The sequence below is a fragment of the Manihot esculenta genome, chromosome 8 (assembly GCF_001659605.2).
Source record: "Manihot esculenta cultivar AM560-2 chromosome 8, M.esculenta_v8, whole genome shotgun sequence".
NCBI classification, from domain to species: domain Eukaryota; kingdom Viridiplantae; phylum Streptophyta; class Magnoliopsida; order Malpighiales; family Euphorbiaceae; genus Manihot; species Manihot esculenta.
Genome location: NC_035168.2, coordinates 2,355,193 through 2,382,085, shown reverse-complemented (window position 1 = coordinate 2,382,085; position 26,893 = coordinate 2,355,193). Strand labels below are relative to the sequence as shown.

The 26,893-nt window shown below is 34.2% G+C and overlaps 3 protein-coding genes across 3 annotated transcripts; 2 read left to right on the top strand and 1 right to left on the bottom strand.

The window, feature by feature from the left end:
• The first annotated feature begins 4,381 nt into the window (after positions 1-4,381).
• Positions 4,382-8,715, top strand: LOC110621766 (subtilisin-like protease SBT4.15). Its single transcript, XM_021766057.2, has 8 exons — positions 4,382-4,533; positions 4,692-4,835; positions 4,945-5,050; positions 5,475-5,979; positions 6,075-6,178; positions 6,728-6,949; positions 7,044-7,152; positions 7,833-8,715. The coding sequence occupies exons 1-8, from the start codon at positions 4,395-4,397 to the stop codon at positions 8,592-8,594; spliced, it is 2,091 nt and encodes a 696-aa protein (XP_021621749.2). The 5' UTR covers positions 4,382-4,394; the 3' UTR covers positions 8,595-8,715.
• A 2,076-nt stretch (positions 8,716-10,791) lies between these two features.
• LOC110619964 (histidine-containing phosphotransfer protein 1) lies at positions 10,792-12,329 on the top strand. Its single transcript, XM_021763483.2, has 6 exons — positions 10,792-10,946; positions 11,030-11,160; positions 11,240-11,311; positions 11,402-11,473; positions 11,570-11,642; positions 12,091-12,329. The coding sequence occupies exons 1-6, from the start codon at positions 10,887-10,889 to the stop codon at positions 12,163-12,165; spliced, it is 483 nt and encodes a 160-aa protein (XP_021619175.1). The 5' UTR covers positions 10,792-10,886; the 3' UTR covers positions 12,166-12,329.
• A 684-nt stretch (positions 12,330-13,013) lies between these two features.
• LOC110620285 (IQ domain-containing protein IQM3) lies at positions 13,014-16,868 on the bottom strand. Its single transcript, XM_021763968.2, has 9 exons — positions 16,339-16,868; positions 16,119-16,233; positions 15,900-15,965; positions 15,656-15,744; positions 15,189-15,276; positions 14,913-15,059; positions 14,718-14,810; positions 13,887-13,988; positions 13,014-13,629 (listed from the first exon to the last, which is right to left on the bottom strand). Exons 1-9 carry the CDS (start codon positions 16,683-16,685, stop codon positions 13,132-13,134), a joined length of 1,545 nt encoding a protein of 514 aa, XP_021619660.1. The 5' UTR covers positions 16,686-16,868; the 3' UTR covers positions 13,014-13,131.
• Positions 16,869-26,893: the final 10,025 nt, after the last annotated feature.

Here is a 26,893-nt window from a genome sequence, read left to right as displayed (position 1 = left end):
AACATAACATACGTCAAGCTAGGATCACATCCGATGAACCAAAACCTAACTTGTGCATGCATCAAACCATAAGCATAAGACCTCCACTAGAGTCCTCATCAAATACTCTAGCGTGGTAAACAACATATGTCATCAGTTTGGTTCAAACTCAACTCAACATTTAAACATTACATACATCATGTACTAAAAAGGGATTAACCAAGCCTTAGGGCCAAGCACAATACTAATCCATAACATAACTCTGCTTTACGTTAAATTACATTACATTTCATTATCTTACAATACATTATATCAATTTACATTACATGTCCACACTAAAACACTAATCTATTACATAAGCATAACATTACCCTTGACGTCTTCCTGGACTAACTCTGACCTGCAAACCTGGGGTTAGGGGAGATGGGTGAGCTAAAAAGCCCAGTGAGTAGAAACAATAAAAACAGTTCATTAATTACATGTTGTCATGAAATGCGTCACAGCACAGACAATTCACATCACGGATTGGACATGACCTCAAAACTCCCTCTGTCGGCGCCCGGCCCCCAAAGGAGCTCACACAGGACTTTCAATCACATAACATGGTGCCCGACCCTAAAAGGGCTCACACAGGACTTACCCAACATAGTGCCCGGCCCCCCTAAAGGAGCTCACACAGGACTTTCAATCATGACAGATCTATGGGCTATTGAAGTCGCCTTGGTCCATCCACATCAACAGTAAATAATGCAATGTGTCATATTCGTGAAACTAGTGCAATCAACCTATTACATAAAAACATGATGCATGAACATACTTTAGGCATTTGATTTAATTTAAAAACATAAGGTTCAGTTCTACTCACCTCTGGCAAACGCTGGACTGACTCTGCAACAGCTAACACTGCTGGCCTCCTCGGTCCCTCGGGTCCGATCCTACACAGGTGGACTCGAATGAGGTGCCAAACACACTCTAAACAACTCATAAACAACTCCCCAAAAACTCCCCCTCAAACATCCTCAAAACATGCATAGAAAACAACCATGAAAGGGCTGGACAGGGCACTTTCGGCGGTCGAAGGTCCCTTCCAGAACCGAAAGCCATGCAGGTTCGGGGGCACTTTCGACGGCCGAAAGTCCTTCCAGAGCCGAAAGTCTGGCACCTTCGGCGGTAGGTTCAGCGGCCGAAGCCTCTCAAAGATCCGAAAGTCCTGGCCTTCGAGGGCACGTTAGGCGGCCAAAGCTGCCTTCCATTCAGGTTTCGGCGGCCGAACATACTTTCGGCGGCCGAACCTGATCCCCTCTGAACAGCAGGTCCGAATCTGTCACAAGCTAAACCAACCTCCAAACCACCCAAAACCTCACATGCTCTCACCCAAACATGCAAACACACTCCCACATGCATATAGGGGCATAAACCAACTTAAACCCCCAACACAAACATCACATAACATACATTGGGCATAAAACCCACATAAACCCTAACATGCATATCTACCCATACTCAAGCATTAAAAATTCTTTAAACTTACTTAAAACTTCATTAAACTTAAAGGGAAGCAAAGATCTACACTTACCTCTTGAAGATCGAGGGTTGGTGCGATCCCTAACTTGAAGATATGGAGAATCCAAGCTCCAAGGATCTCCAAGCTCCAAAACTTTGATCTAAGCTTTAAAACTCTTCAAAACAACCATAAAACTTATAAAAACCTTGGGAGATTGAAAGAAATACATGAAATCGACCAAAGGAGGACATGAACACACCTGAGCTCGAGAATGGGGAGAAAACTCGCCCATTTTCGGTCTGAGGGCCTTTTATAGGTGGCCGGTTAAACTTCCTTCGGCGGCCAAAGCTACTGCCAAAACTTCACCACGTTCAGCGGCCGAACTTGGGGTTCGGCGGCCGAAAGGAAGCTACCTTCGGAAGCCTAACGTGCCTCCTAAACTCTCCCATGTTCGGCGGCCAAACTTAAGGTTCGGCAGCCGAACCTGGTTTCTGCCCTCAAGACTTTCAGAGGCCTAAAACACTCCCAAAACAGCCTTATGTTCGGCTCGGCGGCCGAACCTGGGTCCTTCCTCCTTGGCCTATTTTTTTTCAAAACTCAATTCCTTTTTCATTTAAAACCATAAAATCATGTGAAAACATTTTAAAAACACATTTTACCCCTCTAGAAGACCCTGGCATCTTCAAAAATTTCAGATTCCAACGGAGATTCCGTCGGAAGGTAGGGATTCTGATGCCGGAATCTAGCCGGGTATTACAGAGGTAGTGTAAATGAAGCCATTGACTAACTCTTTGGATATAGAGTTCAAAATCCAGGATGTGATAATGAAGTCACATCACTTCTAGTATTCATAGGAATCAGATCCTCTATCGAGCAAAGTAATAGTGCCTTCTATGAATTCTAGTTTCTATTTGGCCCCTAGGACTATCCTAATGGCTCTATACCAAGATCTAAAATTAGTTCCTACTAGAGGAGCATATACTAAAACCATACCTGGATGGTCTGAAGATTGGAAGAGTTAGAGGATCTCCAAGATTTTGAGTCTCGATCTGAGCTTTGTCCTTCACCTCCGTGTTTTTGCCCTCTTTATTGGTATTTCCTCGTTTCGCCATCATCGACAAAATCTACTTATTTTAAAGGCAAAGACTTTAGATCTGGTAAAGAGACAACCGATTTGAGGAGAAGGAAGAACGTCAACAAGATCTGCTTGACATTCAAGCCAGATTTAGCGTGCAATCAGCAATGAGATCTGCTTAGCGTATAAGCCAGATCTTGGTGTAAAAGCGTTAATTTTGAAGGAAAGATGGTCGAAGATCAGCGGAGGAAATGGGAAAGAATAGAAACTCTAACCCGCTCTGATACCATGAAGAGAGAATGAGAAAGAAACATGTCTGGTTTTATTCAAGATTGTAATGAAAATACAAGAGTTGGTTCGAGAGCCGTTCAAGAAGGACTTATATAATCCTACAGCGCACACGTGAAGTAAGACACATGAAAACTAAGATAAAATACAAAACAGTTCCTGCTTATTTGGTTCAAAAAGACAAACATGTCCATGAGATACATAAATACAAAATACAATAAAAAAATATTATTTAGTATATATTCTCTACAGAATCCTCCTATCCTAATTAGTTCAGTTTGATCTATCTCTTAAAATAATTTTGATTAGTTTTGTTTTTTTAAAATTTAAAATATTACTATAAAAACAGGTTTAAAATAGCGGCAATAAATTATTATCTTATATACTTTAATTGTAGTTATAGATTAATAATAACAGTGTGAAAACAACACATCTACTACCGCTGATGAATATACGATTGCATATTTTTTTTGATAAAAATATGACTAAATTATAATTTTATTAAAATATATTATTATATATAATAAAAAAATTAATTTTCTTTATTATAATTTTAAATTGCTATGTAATGATCGCTCTTTTCCTACCTGCAGTCTCCCGTTGCAGCAATTTTTTCCCCTGAAGAGGGAAGAAGAAGAAGAAGCAGAAGAATTATCATAAGTCATTTGAGTAAAGATCCAAAAACCAGGCCACCAAACTCTCAATCTTATAACAGACACTGACAAATGTTCCTCTCTAAAATTCTATTCTATTGCCACCTTTTGCGCCTAGTGAGACTCAAGAGCTCATATCTCCACTCTCTCCATATATATTTAAAGCAGACTGTCACTTGTTTCACAGCTCAGAACAAAAAAAAAACAACAAAATGACAATGTCACAGAATCTGCTAGTGCTGTGCTTCAGTCTCTGCCTTGTAGTTTCACTTGCTCATGTCTATAGTGACACTGAAAGAAAGGTACCATTATATTCAGTTTCATGGAAATGTCTTGTCTTTTAGGATTTGATTGAGGTTTAATATTTTTTTGTAAGTCATGTATTTTGATGCATGGACTTCTTACGATGAACTTTCAGCCATACATTGTCTATATGGGAGACCTGCCTGGTGCCGGAATTTCAGTCGCCGAGGAACACCACAACTTGCTTTTGTCGGCAATCGGAGAGTATTGACCATATTCTTTTATCATCACCTCAATATATTATTAGTTTGAGTTTGACATCATAAACATTCGACTCTTATAAAACCTTAACAATAAAAAATGAAGATAAGTTTTTTTGCTCCGCAATTTTTCTAATAAAGGTATTTTCAGTTGATTTCATAATTGAAACAACTGAATTTTTTATTCATTAATATATATTAGCCATAATTAAATTTTTTAATCATATGTTCTGGCTTGTATGTTTTTTTCTCCCCAAAGCAGAGCGTACAAGTTTTTTCCATTAAACGACATCGTGAAGCTTTCCACCAATATTTATATATATGTATATATGAATTTCTACCCATCTTTTTTCATGACAAAAACAATTCACAGAAACAAGTCTAAATTGGATATGCTATCAATATTCTTCTTTTTTTTTTCTTTTGTTTCCAGTGAGTCTATAGCCAGAGAATCCAAAATACACAGCTATGGAAAGAGCTTCAATGGGTTTGCAGCCAGACTATTACCTCATGAAGTGGAAAGACTACAAGGTATGTGTGTGTTTATATGTATAATTTTACAAAAAACATATTCTTTTTTTTGGTTCAATCACTCTGAGGAAACTCGAACTTGAGACCACACAGCTTTTTGATAACTCGGACACTAAAAATACACTTCAAATGTTAATGGCCTTGGTATGCACATGCAGAGGAAGAGAGTGTGGTGTCGGTGTTTAAAAACGCTAGGAACAAACTTCACACGACAAGATCATGGGATTTTCTAGGAATGAAACAAACAATAAACAGAAGACACAAAACGGAGAGCAGCATCATCGTGGGTTTGCTGGATACTGGTAAGAAAATTGCACTCTTCCTGTAATGGTGGAAGAATACAAGAATTCCTGACAGCATCTGATAGATTCACCATTTTTTTTATTAACCCTTTCATTTCTTTTGCTTCAGGAATTTATGTGGAGTCTCCCAGCTTCAATGATCACGGCTATGGACCTCCCCCTAGTAAATGGAAAGGAAAATGTGCAGTAGGAGCAAACTTCACAGGCTGCAATAAGTATTAACCTTTTTCTATTTTGACATAAACATTTAGGAATATTTCTCTTCCGGTGAAAAGGGTTCAAGAATTATAGTTTGTATCTTACTAAAAAAATTAATTCCAAACATACCCTTTCAAACATACCAATATATCTTAAGTAAATTGCAACGTATTTTTGTTTTTGGATGAGAGATTTGGAGTTTGAATCCAGTCGAATCCAATTGTTCTTTAAAAAACTATCAATTGGTTTTGGCTCAATGTTTCATGCCTAAGTAATTATAGGTACTTAAGATTGAAGAAAAACCTACAACAGTAGGACTCGTCCTCTAAGGCTTACAGAAATTACAGGAACAAGTTTTGAGTAATTCCCTAAGAATAACAACTTTCAATTTCTCTATCATGGGATTTTAATGGTGAACCCTTAAATTTCTGATATGAGCAGCAAGGTAATTGGTGCAAAATACTACCACCTGGAAAAAACGGATCCAGGACAACAAAGTCCAGCAGATGATGACGGCCATGGCACGCACACTTCCTCCATCGCAGCTGGTGTTGCCGTGAATGGTGCAAGCTTATATGGTATAGCAAACGGAACAGCCCGCGGCGGCGTCCCATCAGCCCGCATTGCCATGTACAAAGTCTGCTGGGAAGGAGGCTGTTCAGACATGGACTTATTAGCTGGTTTTGATGATGCAATTGCTGATGGAGTAGACATATTATCAGTTTCAATTGGAGGATTTAGCAGGAATTATTTTGAGGACCCGATTAGCATTGGATCATTTCATGCCATGAAGAAGGGGATATTGACTTCATGTTCAGCTGGGAACAACGGGCCTCAGTTATCAACTGTGGAAAATGTTGCACCATGGATCATGACAGTGGCTGCTTCTAGCATAGATAGGCAGTTCATTACTTCACTCAAACTTGGCAATGGCATGAAAGCTTCTGTAAGTTGTTTCATTTGTATGTAAATTTGCAGACATAGTCTGTACTAATATATATATATATATATATATATATATAACTGGGTTTTGGTTGGTAGGGAAAACTTGCAATCAACACATTTTCACCAAAGAAGAAGATTTACCCTTTAACCAATGGCGCTCATGCAACTAATGTTACTTTTGGTTTCTATGGGAATATCAGGTATTTGCATACTTCAACAAATTTTAAGAGTACCTCTAACTTATGCAAATTGTAGATATTCTTATGTTTTCTCTCTTCGTTCCATACTTTTATCTCTATTAATTATGTGACTTCAATTGATTTTAAATATATTTATAATTAAAAAGTTTCATTCTGCGATCCAAATGATACATAAAATTTGAGTTACCGGTACATAAAATTTGAGTTACCGTTTGAATCTTGTATTGTAAGAGAATATAAATAATTGTATTTTTTAATTTTATATTATATGAGATTTCGAAAAACAGACTGAAAGCGGTATTTTGAAATCATACTAAAATTAGGACTTTAATAGTTTTAAGAGATTGTATTATATTTTTTCATTATAGTAAAATTTTAATTCTTTTTACATACGGCGATAGAGAGAATGTGCGCCTAATATTATGCGTTTGTTTGGAACACATTCTTTTTAAGGAGAAATTTTATATAATTTGAGTGTTACCCACTTGTTTCTTTCCCATATTTTCACTTGGAGTTCCTAATTGAATGCTGATGACATTGGTGGTATAGTGCTTGTGCTTCCGGGACGCTAGGAATGGACAAAGTGAAGGGAAGAATTGTGTACTGTCGTGGGGACAATGGCCAAGATTACACCATTAGACAGCTAAACGGAGCTGGACTAATCATATCTGTAGATTCACAAACAGACATCGCTTTCAGCACTCTAGTACCAGCTACTAGTGTCAACCTCAAGGAAGGCCACAAGATAGATCACTACATTAACACAACCAAGTATGTTCTTGATTCACCCCTAATCACATTCTTCTCAATGAATTACATGTTTTTTTAATTGAAATCTATGGTTGTAATGAATCAATATTTGCAGGAATCCTCAGGCTGTTATCTACAAGACCAAAACTGCCAAAATTCGTGCTCCTGCTTTGGCATCTTTCTCATCCAGAGGACCTCAATTACTCAGCCTCAACATCCTCAAGGTTGGTCATATTATCTTTTTTTTAAATAAAGAAAAAATTTTATTCATATATCAGAGTAAACAGACCCAGACCAAGGTACTTACATGCTAAGAGAAGAAATCTGATCTGATACAGCTAAAATAAGACCAAAATAGAGCAATCCAGTTTAAAGAGAAGAAAGAAACCATAGCAACTATAACAAACCCAAAACCATAAACAAAACTGGAGGTCGAAATAACAATATAAACAAAACAAGAGACCCAAGATATCCATGCCACAAAGTGATTCTTTCTCATGATTCCTTTCTTTGCCAGAGCATTAGCTACCCAATTAGTTTCACATGGAATCTACTTGCTTCATTAAAAGCCCAAATATCTCTCATGGACGCCAGAATGCTCAGTGCCTTTTCTATGGCTAGAAATTCAGCCACATTAGAATCCACCTGCACAATAAAACAAGAGAAAATGCAAAGAAAAACACCATTACTATCTCTTAAGACTCCTCCATTTGCAGCATGTCCAGGTTTGTCTTTGACCGATCCATTTACATTCCATTAGAACCTCACAGTTCCATTGCTTGAGATTCTACCAAAGAAGTTTAATTACCATTGTTAACTGCAAATTATCTTCCTCTAGTATTGCATGTATAACGGTGATATCATACAATTTCTCAACATGAGGCTAAAAGTTTGTATTGGACAGCCTGATCTGACTGCGCCAGGGCTAGACATATTAGCTGCCTACTCTAAATTGGTAACAATAACGGGGGAGCCAGGTGACGATAGATACTCCACATTCAACATTATATCAGGAACATCTATGTCTTGCCCTCATGCTTCTGCAGCTGCAGCCTATGTCAAGAGCTTCCACCCTGACTGGTCGCCAGCTGCAATCAAGTCAGCTCTAATGACTACAGCCACGCCCTTGAAAATCAAAGATGAATTTTCAGACTTGGGATCAGGATCAGGCCAAATTAACCCAATAAAGGCAGTTCATCCAGGCCTCATCTATGACAATTCACTAAGTTTCTACCTTAGTTTCCTATGCAAGGAAGGCTACAATGCCACAACCATTGGTCTACTAATTGGTGGCAAGAAAAAGTACAATTGCTCAGACTATAAACCTGCACGAGGCACCGATGGCCTCAACTACCCAACCATGCATGCACAGCTCAAAACTGCTGACTCCAGTATTTCGGCGGTATTCTATCGGACGGTGACTGAAGTGGGGCCTGGAAAATCAGTGTATAAAGCAACTGTGACAGCTCCAAATGGCCTTTCAGTCAAAGTTATACCAGAGACTTTAACATTCACTAGAGTGCACGAAAAGCAAAATTTCAAGGTTATAGTGAAGGGTGGTCCTATGGCAGAGGGAACAGATGTCCTATCAGCTTCGCTTGAGTGGAAGGATTCTGAGCACAGTGTCAAGAGCCCTATTATTGTCTGTAAACCCACATATCTTTAGGTTTCTTTGTTTTTTCAGTGATTTCCAGTAGGCTCAATTTATGACTTTGCGAACTAGCTAGATTGCCAAATTTCCAAGTAGTATCTGTTAGGCGTAATAACATTTTTCTTAACATTTCTCCAGTGCCAAAGTTTATATATACACGTTGCCAATTTAATGTTCCTTTTTTGAAATGAATCTTGAAGAAGAGAGAAAAGATAGTGTTCTAGGCACAAGGATAGTTTATCCGGTCTAAATTGATTCAAATAACTTTTGAACTTACCCTTTAAAAGCGCAAAATGATTAACTCAAATTATTTAGTAATATTATACTAGCTATTATATATAATTTGAATTTTTCGTATCTGTCGATGTAGTATTCTTTCTGCAAGTGATGAGTTTCACACAAATAAGAATATTATATAGTTTATTTTAGAGATTGGTGACTCACTCAGTAGTAACTTAAGCATTGGATGTTAATCAGTAATGAAAATACCAAGATTCGACCTTCTGGTCTCTTCCTTCCATGTGATTACAGTTTTGGATAGCTAATAGAGGTTTCATAAATTGCGGCAATTTTAAAAAGAAATTGCAAAATTAAATCCCTTTACAATTAAGTGCTGCTATTTAAAAAAAATGTTGCTTTACCCATATTTCAATAATGTTGATCTTATTCTTATATTTAATTTTTATTTATTTCAATAATAAAATAAATTAGTATATAAAACCAGTTATACATTCAAATGTAGATAAAAAAAAATTAGTATTTTTTTATTAGTAAGATAAGATTATATCAATTTTAACTTGTATCCAAATAAGAGTTATAGCTAGAAATTGATGGGTTAGCATCTCTATCTTATATGTTTGCAATGTTAATATTAAAGTTCAAAAAAATCTTATTATGAAAAAAATAAGATATTTCTGAATTTAACTAAAAACACTTGCCATCAAATCAAATGGTGACTAATTAGAAGAGATGCTGACTAACAGAAAAAAATGATGAGTCATGAGTCTTGAGGGACCCATAGGCAATGTATAGTCTCAAGTGTGACCCACATGTACATTTGATGGTGCTTAAGTATAGATGGTGAAGGACAAGGCAGCATTTGTAAATTGATTTCTAGGTCGACAGGGAACCATAAGACATGGCTGTGATCCATCTCCATGATGTGGTTTTGTCTTTGTGGTTTGTATACTTTCAAAAGGAAAATAAGAAAAGTCTTATCGGCACCCATTTCATTATAAACTCAAGAAATATACAGATGATTTATATTTTTTATAAAAGTATATTCTATTGACAATTAATACTAGCTCATTTGAAAAATAAAAACATGTTAAGGGAATTTTTAGCAAGAAAATTATGCTAAAGTTCAAATTAAAGTTATATGATCTCAATAAAATTATTTTTAAATGATATTATTTAAATTGCAATTATCTCACACTTTATGAATTTTTTTATAATTAATGATTATAAATTATTAATAAGAATTAATAATGTTAAACGTGTAGATTATGAAAATTGAATTTCATCTTATAATATAGCCAAAATAATTAAAATTCCTGTTTAGGATAAATTTTCTTTACAAGTTTAATTGGGGCTAAAAAGGAAGAGAATTTAAAAGGAAATTATGTAAATATACAGAGAAAAGGAAAACGAAAGAATTGCTATTTTATTCACTAAATTTCTAAAATTATACCATTATTTTTATTTTCAGTTTTATTTTTTAAATTTATCATTTAAATTTTTTTGCAAAAAATAAGAATAAAAAAGGCAAACTTTATTTAATAGGGGGCAATTTTTTTTTTCTTCAAAGTTAAAGCAAAAGTAAGGGGGAAATTGCCCCATATCTATGATATGACTTCACCACTGTAAATTACAATTTTTTAAAAAAATAATAATAAAATTGAGAAGGGGGCTATATTGGGAATTGGGATTTATAACACCCACTCTTCAGATTAATTTAATATTATTTAAATAGAAATATATTAATTTAATATACAATATTTTAAAAAATAAAATATTATTTTAAAAATGATACTTTTTATTTTTACTTTTTAATTTCAATTTTAATTTTTTTCAAACGGGAAGGGGACAAGGCAACTCCAATGGAGTACTTTTTTTTTTTTTTTAATTTATGTTCTTTTACTTTCTTTTTCTTTTCTTTAATGAAATCTTAGAACCCACTTGATGCTCACATGAATCTTCATGTGTTATGTGCATCTCTATATATCTCATTGCATCCCATGTAAAACACATCCCCACTTGATCAACCTCTCTCTCAATTCCCTCTTCAAAACTTTGAAAAATTAATCTATGGCATTGCCTGCTCTCAAAGCACAGCTCCAATACTCTGTACAATCCATGTTTGATGAGGTATTTATACACATTTATCCTTTTTTATTTATTTTAGTTTCTGGATTTTTGTTAAATTTTGTTTTATGGGTTTATTATTGTAGGGATTATTGGATGGTCAGTTTGCTCAAATTCAAGCCTTGCAAGATGAATCCAATCCCAATTTTATTTCTGAAGTTATCACCTCCTTCTGCAATGATGCTGAAAAGATCATCACAGAATTGAACAAACATCTGTAATCTCCAAATTAGGGTTTTAGTAAAATCGTTTTTTTTTATTTTGTCATGAGTACATCTTGTCATTTATATTTTCAGGACTAATGAGCAAAATGTGGACTTTTTCAAGCTAGAATCCCGTGTTCATCAGCTAAAAGGAAGTAGCTCAAGGTAATTAATTAATTACTGAATTTGTGCATTTGCTTGATCATTGGTTGAATTTTGCATTGAATATTTAATTTCTGTTGTTTGATCTCCCAGCATTGGAGCACGAAGATTGAAACTTGCTTGTGCTGATCTTCTACAGGCTTTCGATTGCAAAAACAAGGGAGGGTAAGAATTAAGAGTTATGAGTATTACAGTTATTTTTAAAACTGTGAGATTTTAAATTCAGACAAAATTAAATAATAAGACCAAATTTCCTTGTAGGTGCCTGGAAGCTTTAAACATAATCACCCGAGAATATTGCCTCATTGGAGCCAAATTTCAGACATTAATTCAGGTAATAGAGACTTTTAATAAATTAAGGAAAATTTGCGTCAAACATCATAAGTGCATATTGCTTTTTGTCTCAGATTTTTAGTTTAGCAAAAAGTAATTAAGAAAAAGTAAAGTTTCAGTATTTTAAGTTCTTTTTCTTTTTCTGTGATGCATAATTAGTGTATTACCTAGATACCCTACATGCACTGATAAGAGAAAACATAGCTCCACATCATAAATTATAATTATTAGGTGCTCATGGGTCTCAGTCTCAAGGAACATGAGACACACCTGTCGGGATCCATCAGTATGAATATTGTGGAGCACAGCGAATAATTTTCCCAGAGAAGAGAAGAGTGATCCGCCAATTTCTTGGGGCAATTTGTTCTTGTTTTCTTTCTATTTGGAGATATATTACTAAATAACAAGAGTTTTCTATGTGGGTTTTATGCCTTGTATTGGTGATGCAGCTAGAGAAGAGAATCTTAGCCATTGAGAGCAACCAACAGCAACAGGATAGCTACCAGGCCACTGGATCCATATAAGGAATCTCATAAACATCGTCAACTTAATTTTGTGATATGAGTGATGTTTTGGTTTTGATTTTACAGTGATTTGATTCTTATTTTTGCAATAAATATTACAGGAATGATATATAGTTGTGAGATGTTTTTTCTGAGTATTCAATATAATCAAATTTTATTTGTGATATATGTATATTAAATTCGAGTAGAGTTTGATACCTATAACCAAGTTTAGTTTTGATACACTCCCAACTAGATTAGTTAATGAAGTGTGCATGCATCAGTTTTAATATCTTTGTCGAATTTAAACCTTAAAAAGATAAAGTTTATAAACAAAAAAATATTAAATTTAAGTAATCTTGTCGTAAATCAATTAAATAAAAGATATTAAATTCTACCAAAGTTTATAAAAAGTAATGAGAGAGAGTTTTGTGGAAAGTGTAACTATATAAACCAACTTATGTAAGATATAAAGAAAAATTATAATTTTTATTAAGATGTATTAAAGTGTGATAGAAACGAAGCAATGCGATGCCATGTCTTAATAGAGTATTACACTTTTTTTTTAATTTTATAGAGTGCAAAATCATTGAGAACATATTATGTGGGGCATTTAAGCTATAGCTTCGGTTGAATTTTTTTCTTTTTTGTTACAGGATTTAATTAATTATTATCATTACAAGATTTTTGTTGCGACTTAAGCCGGACAATTGGCATTATGACTCGACAGAGTAAAACCATATTGTCTACCTCGGAACCAAAATCTTGATTATTGACAACCATGACAAGACGGTTGTGCCAATGAAATTTAATAATTTTCAATGCAGTGGATTAGAACAGCAATTTAGTAACAATGAAACGCAAGCGGATGCAACCAAGATGATGTTACTACTTATTTAGCATTCCAGAAAGGCTGAAGTGACAAAGAACATACTAGCTACTTACATCCATTGAGCATCCACTAGGCAAAAAGCATTGTAAGGAAATTTAACACTTCTCATCGCCAGTAGGGATATCTGCTGTGGATTGTGTTGTAGGTGATGCCAGACCCGCGATCAGCCTGTAGGAAGACGGCGTAGGTGGATTTCTTGGAGATAGGTTAACAAATTCTAAAGCTTGTTGTCTAAGTTCTACCGGGTAGTCAGCAACGCACCCGATTCTTGGTCCAGCTCCTGTTGACCATTTGAGTGAAAGCTGATGGCCCAGTTGGTAAGATTTTGCTGCCTTCTTAGAATTGATTCTATGCAAGATAGCCTTCTGTGGTACTTCAGCTCTTGGGCTTCGAAGACCACCAGATAAAGTCCTTTTGTATTCTCCTTTGGTTTCATTTTGTCCAATTTGAGATACTTCTGTTGCAGAATCTTTCTCTTCGCTGACAATATCAGGTTCAGGAGGCTTTAACTTGCTTAAAACTTCAAGCATCATCCCACTTGCAACGGATTTGCCATCAACATAGACATCAGAATCTTCATTGGCCTTGTTTATCTGAAAAAATAGATCCAATGGCGTACGGTCAGGAAAATGCTAGTGGTTTGCTTTTCAATAATGAATAATTAAGCCACTATTGGGGAAATGCCACTGAGATAACATCAAAAGCTTATGGTCCAAGCACAACAAAGACAACCAACATGACCTTGACCGATCACCTTGAGAACAGTGGGATATGTGGTGTTCCGATAGCCAGAATTTCCCTTGATTTTTAAGTCCTCAAATTTCAGACTACACAGGGACAAGAGAGTTACCTGGACCTCATCAAGGTTCACGCCATTATCCTGGAGAAGGGATAAAAATCTGTCAAAGCTATCTTCTGTTGGCCGGTAGTGTCCACTGTATGGAGAAATGGACTGCAAAGCCAAAAGTGTCAATTCAGATGCTACAGATCAAGTTTATTTACTAAAACCTTTAACTGAAATACACACGAGATAGAAAATCAGATCCTCCATCTAGTGAACATGAAGTGTTTGTTAGTAATGAAAACATGAAGTCCATCGGCTGAGCATATATGGACAGATCATGGAAATTATAGGGCATCTAATTTAGCTCATGCAAAATTCAACTCCCTAAGATAGTTCCAGGCCTATTCACATTCAATGTAGTATCACTATAGCACCAACAGATATAATTATTCTCCAACCGTTTAGAAAGTGAAAAAAGCATGCCAAAATAAGCCACTGGGCTGTCACTATTGAAAAACAGCATCCTGCCAGTATGTCAGAGTTTCATTCCACATGAACCCCACTATACCATCTGCAACAAAGTGGAGTTTAGATTACTCATCAACTTCTGGTGAGGATTAATCTGAAATTGGGAAATTACATTTTATTGTTCTACAAACTCAAGAATCAATTCCCAACAAGAAATGAACTAGCATATATGATCTATAGAAGTTTTAAGAAGGATAGATTGGATAGATTCTTGAAGTAGGAATCAATAGTAATCCATGTTATACTGGAAGAATTAAGTTGAAAGCAATCCAATGTCCATACAGTACAGCTATTGGATCTAAGTACTTATCCATAGTAATCCATTTGACTTAAGTACTTATCCATCCACTGATCCCTTGTAAACCATACCTTAAGAATTCCATTCTCTACCATTAATCTTCCAGCAGCTAATGTAGAACCCCCTGCCAAGAAGCTTGAATGATGGAAAAGTCCTTTCTTTTTCTGGAAGAAATTGGAAACACATTAATTTTTCAGGAATAAGCAACATTGTGCAATTAAAAGAGAAATGCATGACAAGGCATGTTCCTGTTTTTAACCCCTTACCTCACCAGCATACACCCTCTTAGATGTGCTCATAACAAATATCCACTTAGTTCCTTTTGATCCCTTGGATGTATCAAGGAGATCCCCAGTTTGCTTGTGTGTAATTTTTCCTTCGACAACAATATACTCATAATGTACTCTCTCTTGCTGGTTTGCAACCAAGTTGAAAAGGAACAGAAGTAAAAAGAAGATAAAAGACAGCAAGTTAGGAACTAATTTCAGCAATGTCATAATAAGATAAATGTTTGAGAATTGCAGTTGACTGGCAACACATACAGGTCCTAGATACTTAATGCATTGTTGCCGAAGCTTAGATCTTGGGCATTCTTTGAGATCAAGTTCTTTACCATCTCCTATGTCCAACCTGCATAGAGTAACAGAAAACAACACCTTCAGCAACTGTTTGTCAACATTAAAATAAGTTATAATTGCAAAAAAATCAATCTCTTCTTTTTTTCTTTTTTTTTTTTTTTTTGAGCAGACACAAATAAATCAATTTAATATAAAAAGAAATTGAGCAAAATGGGAGATTTTGTCTGGTTTGGGTGCAAAGTTTGGGGCTTATCAATTATCCTTGAACTTGTTTTATAAGCGGTAAGCCTTCAAACACCTTGGAGGCCAGCTTCACGCTATGCCTCACCCACCATAAAAGGGGGGAAATGAAACTCAAATTCATTTTACCAAGAAAACAAGAAAGAAAATTGTAAGTTTCACTGTCTAGAAAGAAAGCAAGATCTGCCTACCAGTAAAAAAATGGTTGACCAGAATTTGTATTACACCACTCTTCGTAGTATATATGCAAGCTATGCCCATAACGATGCCTTGGATCAATCTACACATGGCATATTCCGGAAAAAGTGGAAAGAAAACATCAGGGTTCAGAAAAAAATATTGCAGATTCAAACTTCATTCCAAGAAGAATATAATAATATATTCAACATAAATAACTCAAAAAAAAAAAAAAGTGGGTAAAAGGCGTATAATTACAGCTTCAATCCAATGCTGAAAAGCCAATTTTTGCGCTTTAGCATCTTTCGATAGTCCCTTGCCCACCTGCCAACGATAAGTTCAGTCTTCACAAATAGTACCCATCTCATATCAAAGACAAAACTTGCTTTTCTTTACTTATATCATGTCTATAAAGGTTTCAGACCTTTATGCGAACAAATAAGAAACCAAAAAAAAAAAAAAAACAAGAACAGCTACCTTGGAAGCATTCAAAGTAACACGATTCCACCTAGAAGCTGCAGTTTCTGGTTTAAAGAAATTGAAAAACGAAATTGTGCTGTGGTTCAATCTCGCAAAGTCTATCGCTTGCCACCTTTGAATTCACCACAAACACTAATTAATCTGATAAAATCTATTTAAAAAAACCACTAATTAATCTGATAAAAAATAAATAAAAAGAGGACATTTGGTCACGTACCAGAGCTCTTCCACCACCACTGCGGAGTCGGCTAACCTGCGCCTGGTGCGATAACTGCGGTACACCTTCTGCAGCTTCACAGCCGCACTATCAGTGCATGGGCCTTCTGACACTTTCGCCACTGGCAAATTTCCGGTGGGATCCTTCAGGACACCACCCTCATCAGTCAACACCGGCATTTCAAATTCCTTGCATTCCCGATCACCGGACTCCATAGACTGATGACCATCGATTTTTAGAGAATCCACCGCCAGCGGCAGGTCAGGAGAATCGGTGACTAGGAAATCAGTAGAAATGTCCATTTTATAATGGAAAGGAGAAGCTAAAGCATGGGTTTCAACCTCCATATTTGAAGAACACGAGACTATATAGTCTAGTATTGGCTGGCTTTGCAAGAATGAGAGAGAACCCAAGATTTCGAAACGATAAACAGAAAAGAGAGTGAAAATTAGAGAGACAAAAAAGGGGAATCGAGAAGAGGAGAGAGAGTTCAGAGTTGTTTGCTGGGTTGGATTCTGGGAATTCGATACATATATATGGTAGTATTGGTTGCTCGTTTCCTACTCGTGAGTTTCCCGGGAAATTTTTATTTTATTTTATTTTATTTATTTCCACAGAGTAGGAAGAGACGCGCTTTTGAAAGAAAATAGCTTCACTCGCTGCTTTTTGCCATGCGAGCAAGTACCGAAGTCTGTCCGTTCAGCCAATTATTTATTTTTTAGTTAAAATTACTTTTTAGTCCCTGAAGTTTAACGTAATTAATACTTCTGTCTCTCTATTTTAGCAACCCAACACTTAAGTCCCTCACTTTCTCTTCTGTCCAAATTCGTAGTCCCTCCGTCCATTTAAACCGTTTAGTCGAAGAAGAAAAAGAAGTTGCAGAAAGGGTAGGAAGAAGAAGAAGTTGCAGAAAGGGTAGGAAGAAGAAGAAGTTGCAGAAAGAGTAGGAAAAAGAAGAAGTTGCAGAAAGGGTAGGAAGAAGAAGAAGAAAAAGTTGCAGAAATGGTAAAAAGAAGAAAAAGAAAAAGAAAAAGAAGAAAAAGAGGCATTTGGGTTTGAGTTTTATGATTTTGAAATAGCGAAATTTTTAGTGAGGGTTAATTTTATCAATTCACGTATCCCAAAAGACTATTTTAAACGGAATAACTACGAATTTGGACGGAAGAGAAAGTGAGGGACTTAAGTGTTAGGTCGTTAAAATAGAGAGACAGAAGTATTAATTACGTTAAATTTCAAAAATTAAAAAGTAATTTTTTCTATTTTTTACGTGTTACAAAATTTATTTACTTCTCTTCCGAGTGAATCTGGCCAGTAATAAATTAAGGGTTTACTGTTTCCTTCTCTTGTATTCAATGAAGGTAGAGTTGTCATCCTCAAAAGTGTTGATGGTGTTGAAAAGCTAGTTTCTTCTCTTGACATGGTGTCGAGGGAAGCTTCTGGGTGGATTTCTTGACTCAACTGGAGAATTTTTTTTCTTTTTTCTTTTTTCATACAGGCCTGGTTTATACGAGAGTTTTGGTTTTTATCTCAAATAGTGTAATTTTGTCAGCCAATGAAAAATATATATAGTAATAGATGTGATTGTTGTTGACTTTGGTTTGTGGCTACTATCCACTGCTTCAGTTTGCAATTTGAATTTGAGTCCTTAAACTTGGCATATTGAATTTTGTTAATTTACCTTTGAAATAAATTAATATTTAAAATTTATTTTAGCTTTAATTTCACTACTTTATTAATTAAATTAATCATTGCTTAAATAAAATTACGATAATATAAAATAGTATTTAAATAAATTTAATTAATTTTCTATATGTAATTATTAATATTTTGTAAATTATTATGATATAAGAAAAGTAACTTTGTTTATGCAAATTAAATCTTGTCTATTACATAATATTTAACCAATTAGTTTTTTTACATTTAAATTTATTTATTTAAATTTGAATCTTTAATAAAGGAAATAAAAGAAACCGAATCTTTATTAAGTTGAGTTTTGAATAGTTTTTTTTTAAAAAATATTTATAATTTTAATTATTCATGATTTATATTCATATATTTAATCTAGTAGGATTTAAATAAATTTGAAAAGTTTCAGATTCTACTCTTCCAATCTCCGATCTCTATTTTTTAAAAAAAATAATTTATGATTTAAAAATAATAAATTTAAAATTAAAATTTTAATTAAACTAATAAATTCATTCATAAACTTATAAATAAATAAAATTTCAAATTTTAACATGATAAATATTTATAAATTTAAATTTAACTCAATTAAATGAGTTCAAGAATAATTTAAATTGACTTATTTAAAAAATAAATTGAATGAAATTAAATTTTATCAAACTCAACCTCAAATATCTTAAGCAGCAACTTGATTCATTTGTCAATGTAGTGTGATATTGGCAGAAGCTTCGAAAAAAAAAACTTGTTTAATAAAAAAAAAAGAAATTAAGATATTGGTAGAAGGTAAATGAGGGGGCACATAGACAAGAGCTAGAATTCAATTTTGGCAGGTGGCTTCGTGAATCACATGTGAGGCGCTTTTTGAATGGCATGGCTATGAGAAGCGGTTTTCTTTTATTCTTTTTTTGTTTTTTCCTCGTTTCTTTGCGAATTTCTTTTATGCTATGTTTGAATGTGTGAAAGAATATAGAAGAATCGAGATGATCATGGTAAAAATAAAAAAAAATTAAGATTATTATTTTAAAAAATACAAAATAAAAGAATAATTTATTTTACCTTTTTTTTAAGAAGTTGGAGAAAAATAAAACAATTAATTGATGAATTATCAAAATGAAACATCTCTCATGTATGTGATGGAGAAAAAAACAGCATTAAGCACACCGGTGCGTGGAGCACTGAATAGCCTCTCGTGTATGTGATGGAGAAAAAAAAAAAGCATTAAGCACACGCGCCGGTACGTGCGAATTGTTGTGTGTACATAAAGTCATGCCTGACAGTTACCAGGTCTCTCCACGTATGCGTCCACCTCACGCGCGAATTTTTCAAGCACTTGCAAAAAAACGAAGTGATCCTGTCTTTTTTGAGTCAATAAGATATTAAAATATCTTATTGACTTGCTAATATTTAAATTTAAAATGTATATTGAGTCAATAAATCAATATTATTTAATTATAATATAGTTATTGAAGAAACAAAGTGTTTCTATTTTAATTTATATAATATATTATAACACAGTTATTGTTTTATAAATAATTTTTTCTTTTAATTTCAAGCATTATCTATACATATTAACATGAAGTGATAATATTTATTATTTTTATACAAAAATACTATAAAGATATATGTAACTGTAATCTAATAAATACTAAAAAATAATTTTACATATAAAAGATAATTAATTGAATATAAAAGATAATCATAAAATAAATAAAGTATAATTTAGAAATAAATTTAATTTTTTTAAGCTGTATTTTAAATTTTAATGAAATAAAACATTGTAAAAAACAAAGAGGAATATGAGTGAGAAATGGGAAGAAGTGAATCCCGCATCGTTTGCGGTCCGAGGCAAAAATGCCTCCTTGGTAGCAGGCATTTCACTCCTCAGTATTCTACTCATCGCCCCGAGGTCAATACCACGTTGCTTTCATGGGCGGAATTTGGAAGAAGAGAAATTACCGCGTACCATCTTCGATCCTATCGAGAAATTATAGAATTATTTTTCAACACAAATAGCTATGTAAAATAATAAATTAATAATATAAGTTTAATATTATAATAATTAAATAATTTTTTACAAAATTAAAAAGAATAAATTATCATCATATCCATATTTTCAAATAATCTATTTTTTCTGCAGATTTGTTAGCTTCTCATACTAATGCGGTTACTTGGGATTTGATGCTGGACAGTCTCTTATATAAAAGAAAAAAAATTAAAAAAATATTGCAACAGTGGCTATCCAAAAATTGAATGTTTTAAAATATGAATTTATGCAAAGTGTTTATGCGTTTTTGACTCATTACGTATGATTTTTTAAAAATATTAATTATCAATTGATTAATTTTTTTAATATGAATTGTCTGTGTTTACATATAAAACATTTTCGTATGGAAACTTGTGGAAAATTATGGCCTTCATGATTTTCCAAGAGCTCAATAGTGTAAGATACAAAGTCCCCACACAGAATAGACAGGAAATCTCACGTGATTTGGTCTTCCTTCTTAAGTCTTTTTTTTTTTTTTTTTTTAGTAAAAAAATGATTTTGTTTTTAATAATTTTGAATATTAACTTATTAAAGTTGTCAGTGTTGACTGAAAACTGAAGGAATTGCAAAAGCAAGGAAAGCATAATTATTTATTAGCCGGTGAAAGTTCCATTAAAAAGGACTCAACCCATAAGTATACATATTATAATCTAAATTAAATCTGAAAGTCGAAAACTCTTAAACACTCTACTTATATTTCATATACAAAAATTTTAGAAACAAATAAAATAAAAATTATATTTACTTAAGTCACTGTTGCTTTCTCTTTTAAAATGATATTAAATTATTTTCATATTTCATTAAAAAATAATGACATATAAAATAAAAAAAAAAGTCTAAAAACAACCGAATAACCTTAAATCTCAAATAAAATATGAATTATCGTTATTTACATCATTGTTGCTTAATTTTTTTAGAATGAAATTGAACTATTTTCATATTTCCTGAAAAATAACAACGTATAAAATCAAGAGAGAAAATTTAAAAAAAATATAATAGCTCCAAATTTCGATAAGGTGAAAATTTTAGAAACACATCCACAACGCTTCATCATCTCTTGTGTTACATGCAAATAAATCAACGAAGAATCAGATAAATTCATCATATAGAAAACAAGTCACGATTAAATCGCTGAGTTTGAGCGTATGGATATACAAAGCTAAAATTTAATAAACAAATATCATTATGGCTAAGAGAAGAATTAACAACATCATAAACAATCGAAAAGGGGTGATGAGCCAACTCATTAGCAGATTTAAGCCTTAATTAGAGTCACCATTGATAATGTAAAAATCTAGTAAAAGATCTCAAGAGATATCCATCCTTAAAAAAATAGATCCTTTGCAGAATTACAAAACACTATATAAAGGATCTGATCATCATTTATCGGTGGTTAAACAGACACAATCAGTCAATTTGTTATCTATATGCAAAAAGGTTAAAATCAAGAAAAATAAAGAAAACGAAAAAAAAAACAATTGATTTAACCAAAATCTTATGATCTCCACTAAATCTACTAAAAAACAAAATAAAAAAAATGAAAATGGGAGAGAGGAATTCACTCTTTGGACAATCAAAAGGAGAGGTTTTGGTTTTGACATGATTCATTCAATTTAATAAAAAAATCATTGTATAAGTTTTCATTTATTAATGTTTAAAGTGAAGAATTTCGCTTTCATCCAAAATTAAATTAATTAAAACTAATCTAATTCAATTCTAACTGCTGTTATCTAAATCTTAATTTAATAATTTGTAATTTAATTTTAATTTAAACTAATTAATACTTGGCCATACCTTATGATTTTTTTTATAAATTGTAAAATTATTTATGAGAATAAAAAATAAATCAACGTATTTTAAAATTTGTCTTATCACTTCGTATTCTTCGTATTTCTTATATATTAAATGAAAAACAAGTTTCACAAGCCTTTATTTTTTTATTACAAGTATTGTTCCAAAAACGACAACAAAATTGGTAATTTATGACACCATTACGCTAGCAAGTTTGTTGCCACTCGTTGTTTTCGTTTTCCACTATTCCCTTTCAGATGAGTCTCATTTAATTTTTTTTATAGAAAAATTCATTTTTAAGTATATAATAAATTGGGTGGAGATAAAATTTTCTCATATTAAAAGTTCAGTATTTGTTTTTTAATAAATTTAAATTATTAGTAAGTGTACGAATAATTGAATAAGTGTAAATGTTTTCAAAATCAAATGATGCGTTAAGATTTCTTTTTTAAATAAAAAATATTGTCTGTAAATAGAAACTTAAAATTAATTAAAAATATTAACTTAACTACTGGCTGAACATATCATATAATTTTGAGTGTATTCTTTTAATATTTTACTAAGAATATGTGAACAATATTAACTAAATTGAATAAAATTAAAAATTTTTTGATTTGGTTTAATTTAATTTATCAGTTTTATTTTTTTGAATTTTGAATTTTTTATTATTATCAGTAGAAATGGTATAATTTTATTATTTTTTCTGTTATATATCTGCTAGACAGCAGACCTAAGAGGTCCTCTTAAATTTTAAATGTCGTGTTAATGAATATATAAAAAAAATGTAAATTTTGTCTCTCTAAATTAAATATTAAATATTAAATATTACGTCCCTCGTTGTTCGCAGATCACATTTTATAAATGTTTATAAAATTAGTAAAAATTAGTTATCAATCAATTGAATTGGGTGGTTAAAAAAATTGATTTAATTTGATTTTTCAATTATAACTATTTATTTCTTTGTCTTTTTTTTCTTATGTTTTAAATGTTTTTTATGTTCTTGAATGGATAAATATTTTATTTTAAAATAATCGGAAAATACCAAGTCCATGATCATCATGTGCATGCAAGATTTGGTAGTTGATTGATGGATAGAGTCAACAAAGACCATTTCATTTATTTATTTTTTTAAAAAAGTGATGATCAAATGATAAGCATGGAATATAAATATAAACAACAGAATTTGTAGCATTTAACATTTTCAGATAAAAGCAAACTTAAAAAGGGAAGTAACTAATTTAGTTTATTTGATTTAAAATTAAATAAATTAAAAATTAAAATTTTAGTGTTTATAAAAATTAAATTAAAATAATTTTAATTAAAAATTAAATTGAATTAAATCGATTTAATTTAATTTAATTTGATTCTATTCAATGTAATTGATTTGAATTTTTATAAATTTTTATTTTTTATAATTTATTTTTAATATTTTAAAATTTAATTAAAATATTTTAATTTTAATATAATATAATCTCTCTATATTATTGAAAATAATAAATTAATTGATTTAATTTATTTTTTTAAATTTTTTTATCAAAATCAAACCGAATTAAAATAATTAAAATTTTTAAAATTAAAAATAAAATTAAAATAAATAAAAATTTAAACTGAATTTTTAAATTAATTTAATTTGATATTTTTTTAATTTGAGTAGAATAGCACACAATCCTACCAAAAGGACACATCATGACTTTGTGCAATGGCCATATACAGTAGCAAAGCATAGGGCCATGAAAGAAAGCTCTTTGAACTAAATGAAGCCTTAAGTTGGGTTGATTCCTGATGATCTGAGATCCAAATGAATAGGATTTTACAAGGGTTTTGTATTACTGAATAAGGCTTGAGTTTCCTGAGGAGGGGACTCCTCTTTTATACATTGTCTTGCTTGCGGGTGACGTGTAAAGGTCTCTCCAGAATTGGGCCACGCGTCTCTGCCATGCGGATTCGGAGGTACTAGGGTATCAGCCGCCTGCTCCATGTGTAACGGCCTCTGATTCTCCTCGTGCGTATGTTCAAGCGGATCTGCCAGGCTGTCTGGTGAATATTATTCCGGATCCTGGGCTGGGCTGAGAGTTGGGCCGGATGCTAAGCCTGGGTGGAGAGGGTCTGCTTCGTCCGGGCCGGGCCAGCTTGAGTGAGGAAGATGGGCCGAGCCCGGCCTTGAAGGTTGGATGAGCCAGGCTTGTTATGCATATCAGGTGTGTGGACCCCTACATCGTGGGCCTCGGGCTGTGGTCAAGCCCCTGGTCCGGGGTGAAGGAATCCAGCGGTCATCAATTGCCCCTTCACCTTCTCGGCAGTTATTGCTCCAACTGCCGAGGGGGTGAATACCAAGAACTATTATGATCGCGTCTGTTCGGGTTCAGGTACCTTAATAACATCCTTTCATCTTTCAGTCGTTGCGCAGTTTCTGAATTCTATCTGCTCTTTCCTCTTTCTGTCTTTTCTCTATTTTTCTTGTCCTCTGCCGCCTTTACTTTCTTGTCATCATTATCTGGACATCTCCTTTCTTTCCTTTTCTGTGAATATCTTTTAAAAATCTGACGCCATTAGCTTAGAGTCTAGTGTAGCTCTGTCCCGTGCTAAGTCTTCAGGCTCCGAGTATATATCAGCGCCAGCTTTTATTCATTCTTGAGCCTTCTGTTGAGGCGAGAAATTTTTGTTTTATCTGTGGCAGGTTTATCCGACGCCTTCTTCAAACAGATTGCCTTGTGCCCTAGAGGTTTGCCTTGATTGTGCTCTTATCATCTCAAGAGAGAACTGTTTCTGACTTGTCCCTGTTTTGAAACTTTTTGCCGTTCCTGAGATAAATATGGGTCAGTTCAAAATTCTTGAAAATTTGATGTTACCTCTAAGGCGTCTGAAGGGTGCATTGAAGATCCTTCGGGTATGGCAAGCGAAGGGCGGGACCATCCAGCAAGCTGTTGAAACTGCTTTACCCAGGTCGTCTGGCCGGCCTCCTCCTCTGCTTGTTGTCCGGGCTCCAGAGAAGTTCTGGACTGTTGAGGGGTTGGATCTAACTTCGCCTTTTTCCATAGAGAAACAGGGAATTTCCTCGATGCCCCTGTTGTCCTCTTTTGATATAAATGGGAGTGGCGCCGGCGCTCAGCTTGTTGTTCTTTTTGGTGTGAAGTACCAGTATTATTATTCCCTTTGGTGTGAAGTACCAGTATTACGTGAGACTGGGATCTGCTGCACTCAGTCAGGTCTCCAGCGATTTTTTTGAATGTGTACTTCGCGATCTCTTCGGGATCATAGCCTCGAAGACTTATGTTTTTCATGTGTGGTGCACGGCCGGCATACCATATCTGAGCTTGTTCGAATGTACCGTGCATCACATTTGGGTAACCGGACGTTCGCCCGGGGGAACAGTGAGAAATGCTTATGGGAATCAACTTGTTCAGTTCCCCTGTAATAGCGAGACAGATCTTGGCCTTTTCTGAAAAACTCTCATTCCGAGCTACGAGAAGTCCTCCGAGCTGAAGACTAGAATAGTAGGGTAGGTGATAGTCGTAGATGAGGAAGTATCTGGATATGTAAATTCTTTAAGGATAGTCTTTCATCCCGTAGTGTAGGCCTTTGTAACGTGCTGTAATGTGCTTTTCTTTTAATGAAGCTCTTGTTCTGCTCTTATGCTTAAGCTGTTCTTCTTTTATCATGTGTGAAATACTTTAGATTGCTCGCCTTATAATTTTAACCAACTGAGCTCTGTCCTGCTTTTTCCCGAGCTAATCTAACCTATCTGCGAGCTCTGATGAGTTGAACTCCGGATCCACTTAGTCAACTAGGCTTCCAAGTTTTCAAACTGGACTGTCTGACCGACCTGTGAGCTCAGTCTTTACTTCGATGAATTGAGCTTTGAGTCTCCTTCATCCGTCCGGGCTCTCAGGTCATGTTGTCCGAGCTGAACTGACCGACCTGAGAGTTCTGTCTTTGCTTAGTGAAATGAGCTCTGAGTTTCCTTTAGCTGGCCGAGCTCTCAAGTCATGCTGTCTGAGCTGGACTAATCCGACCTCTGAGCTCGGCTTCTGATGAGTTGAACTCTAAGCTCTCAGTTTTGTATGACTCCGAGGTGCTTTTGGCGCTTCTTTCCGATCTCCCACCCTTTGTTTAGTAGCGGTAAATCAAATCTTATAACTTTTTAAGTGATGCGCAAGTCTGACCTTTATCATGCTCCCATTTGCTTGTACTTTTGAGTCTTTTCATAACTTGCCCCTCTGTTTCCTCGGCATTTATCATAGGGATGGTAAAGTAGTAGGCTAAGTTGCTCTGACTGATGAGTTGGGCCTGTATTATGTGGGTGGCGAATGGGCTTTTAAATGATGGACTGTCATTATATACTTGGCCCTTGATAGATGTAGAGAAGCCCAGCGATCATCCTTTTGCCCCTTTACCGTCTCGCCGGTTATTTCCTAACCGTCGAGAGGGTAAATTTCGAGAACAATTAATGATCGCACCGCTCCAAGACAAAACTGTTCAGTATCAACGCTTTGCCTCGTAATAGCCTTTCTTTCTTTCTTTTTGAATTCCTTCTGTCCTTTGAAGAACTAGCTCTTGGTTGCTCTCTGTCTTCCTGCAATTCCTTCTACGTCTCTTTTTTCATCCCATCGTGTTCTCAGGTACGCTTCCTTGTTCTTCTATGGCAAGTTTAAAGCTTCCTGATGTTTTTGACCTTGAGTCGCATATTACCCCTTCCAACATAACTAATCACATTTCCCGGAGGCTTTTAGATACTCCGTTGTATCTTATTCGAGCACCTCTTCCAAATGAGAGGATAGTTCTTCCTTACCCTCGCCCTCCTGGTTTAGTGGATCCTCAAGAGGTTCGTAGCATAGTGTTTTTCCTGAAGCAGAGAGAATTTGGTCTACCGCTTCCTTTTACCCCTTTCTTTGTTGAGGTTTTTGAATATTTTGGGGTAACTCCTCGAATGTTATCCCCAAATTCCATTTTATTCATGTCCTGTTTCGAGTCTATCTGTCTGGGTTGGGGTTTCGCCCCTACGGCCTGTCTGTTTGTCACTTTTTTTCGCCTGGTTAG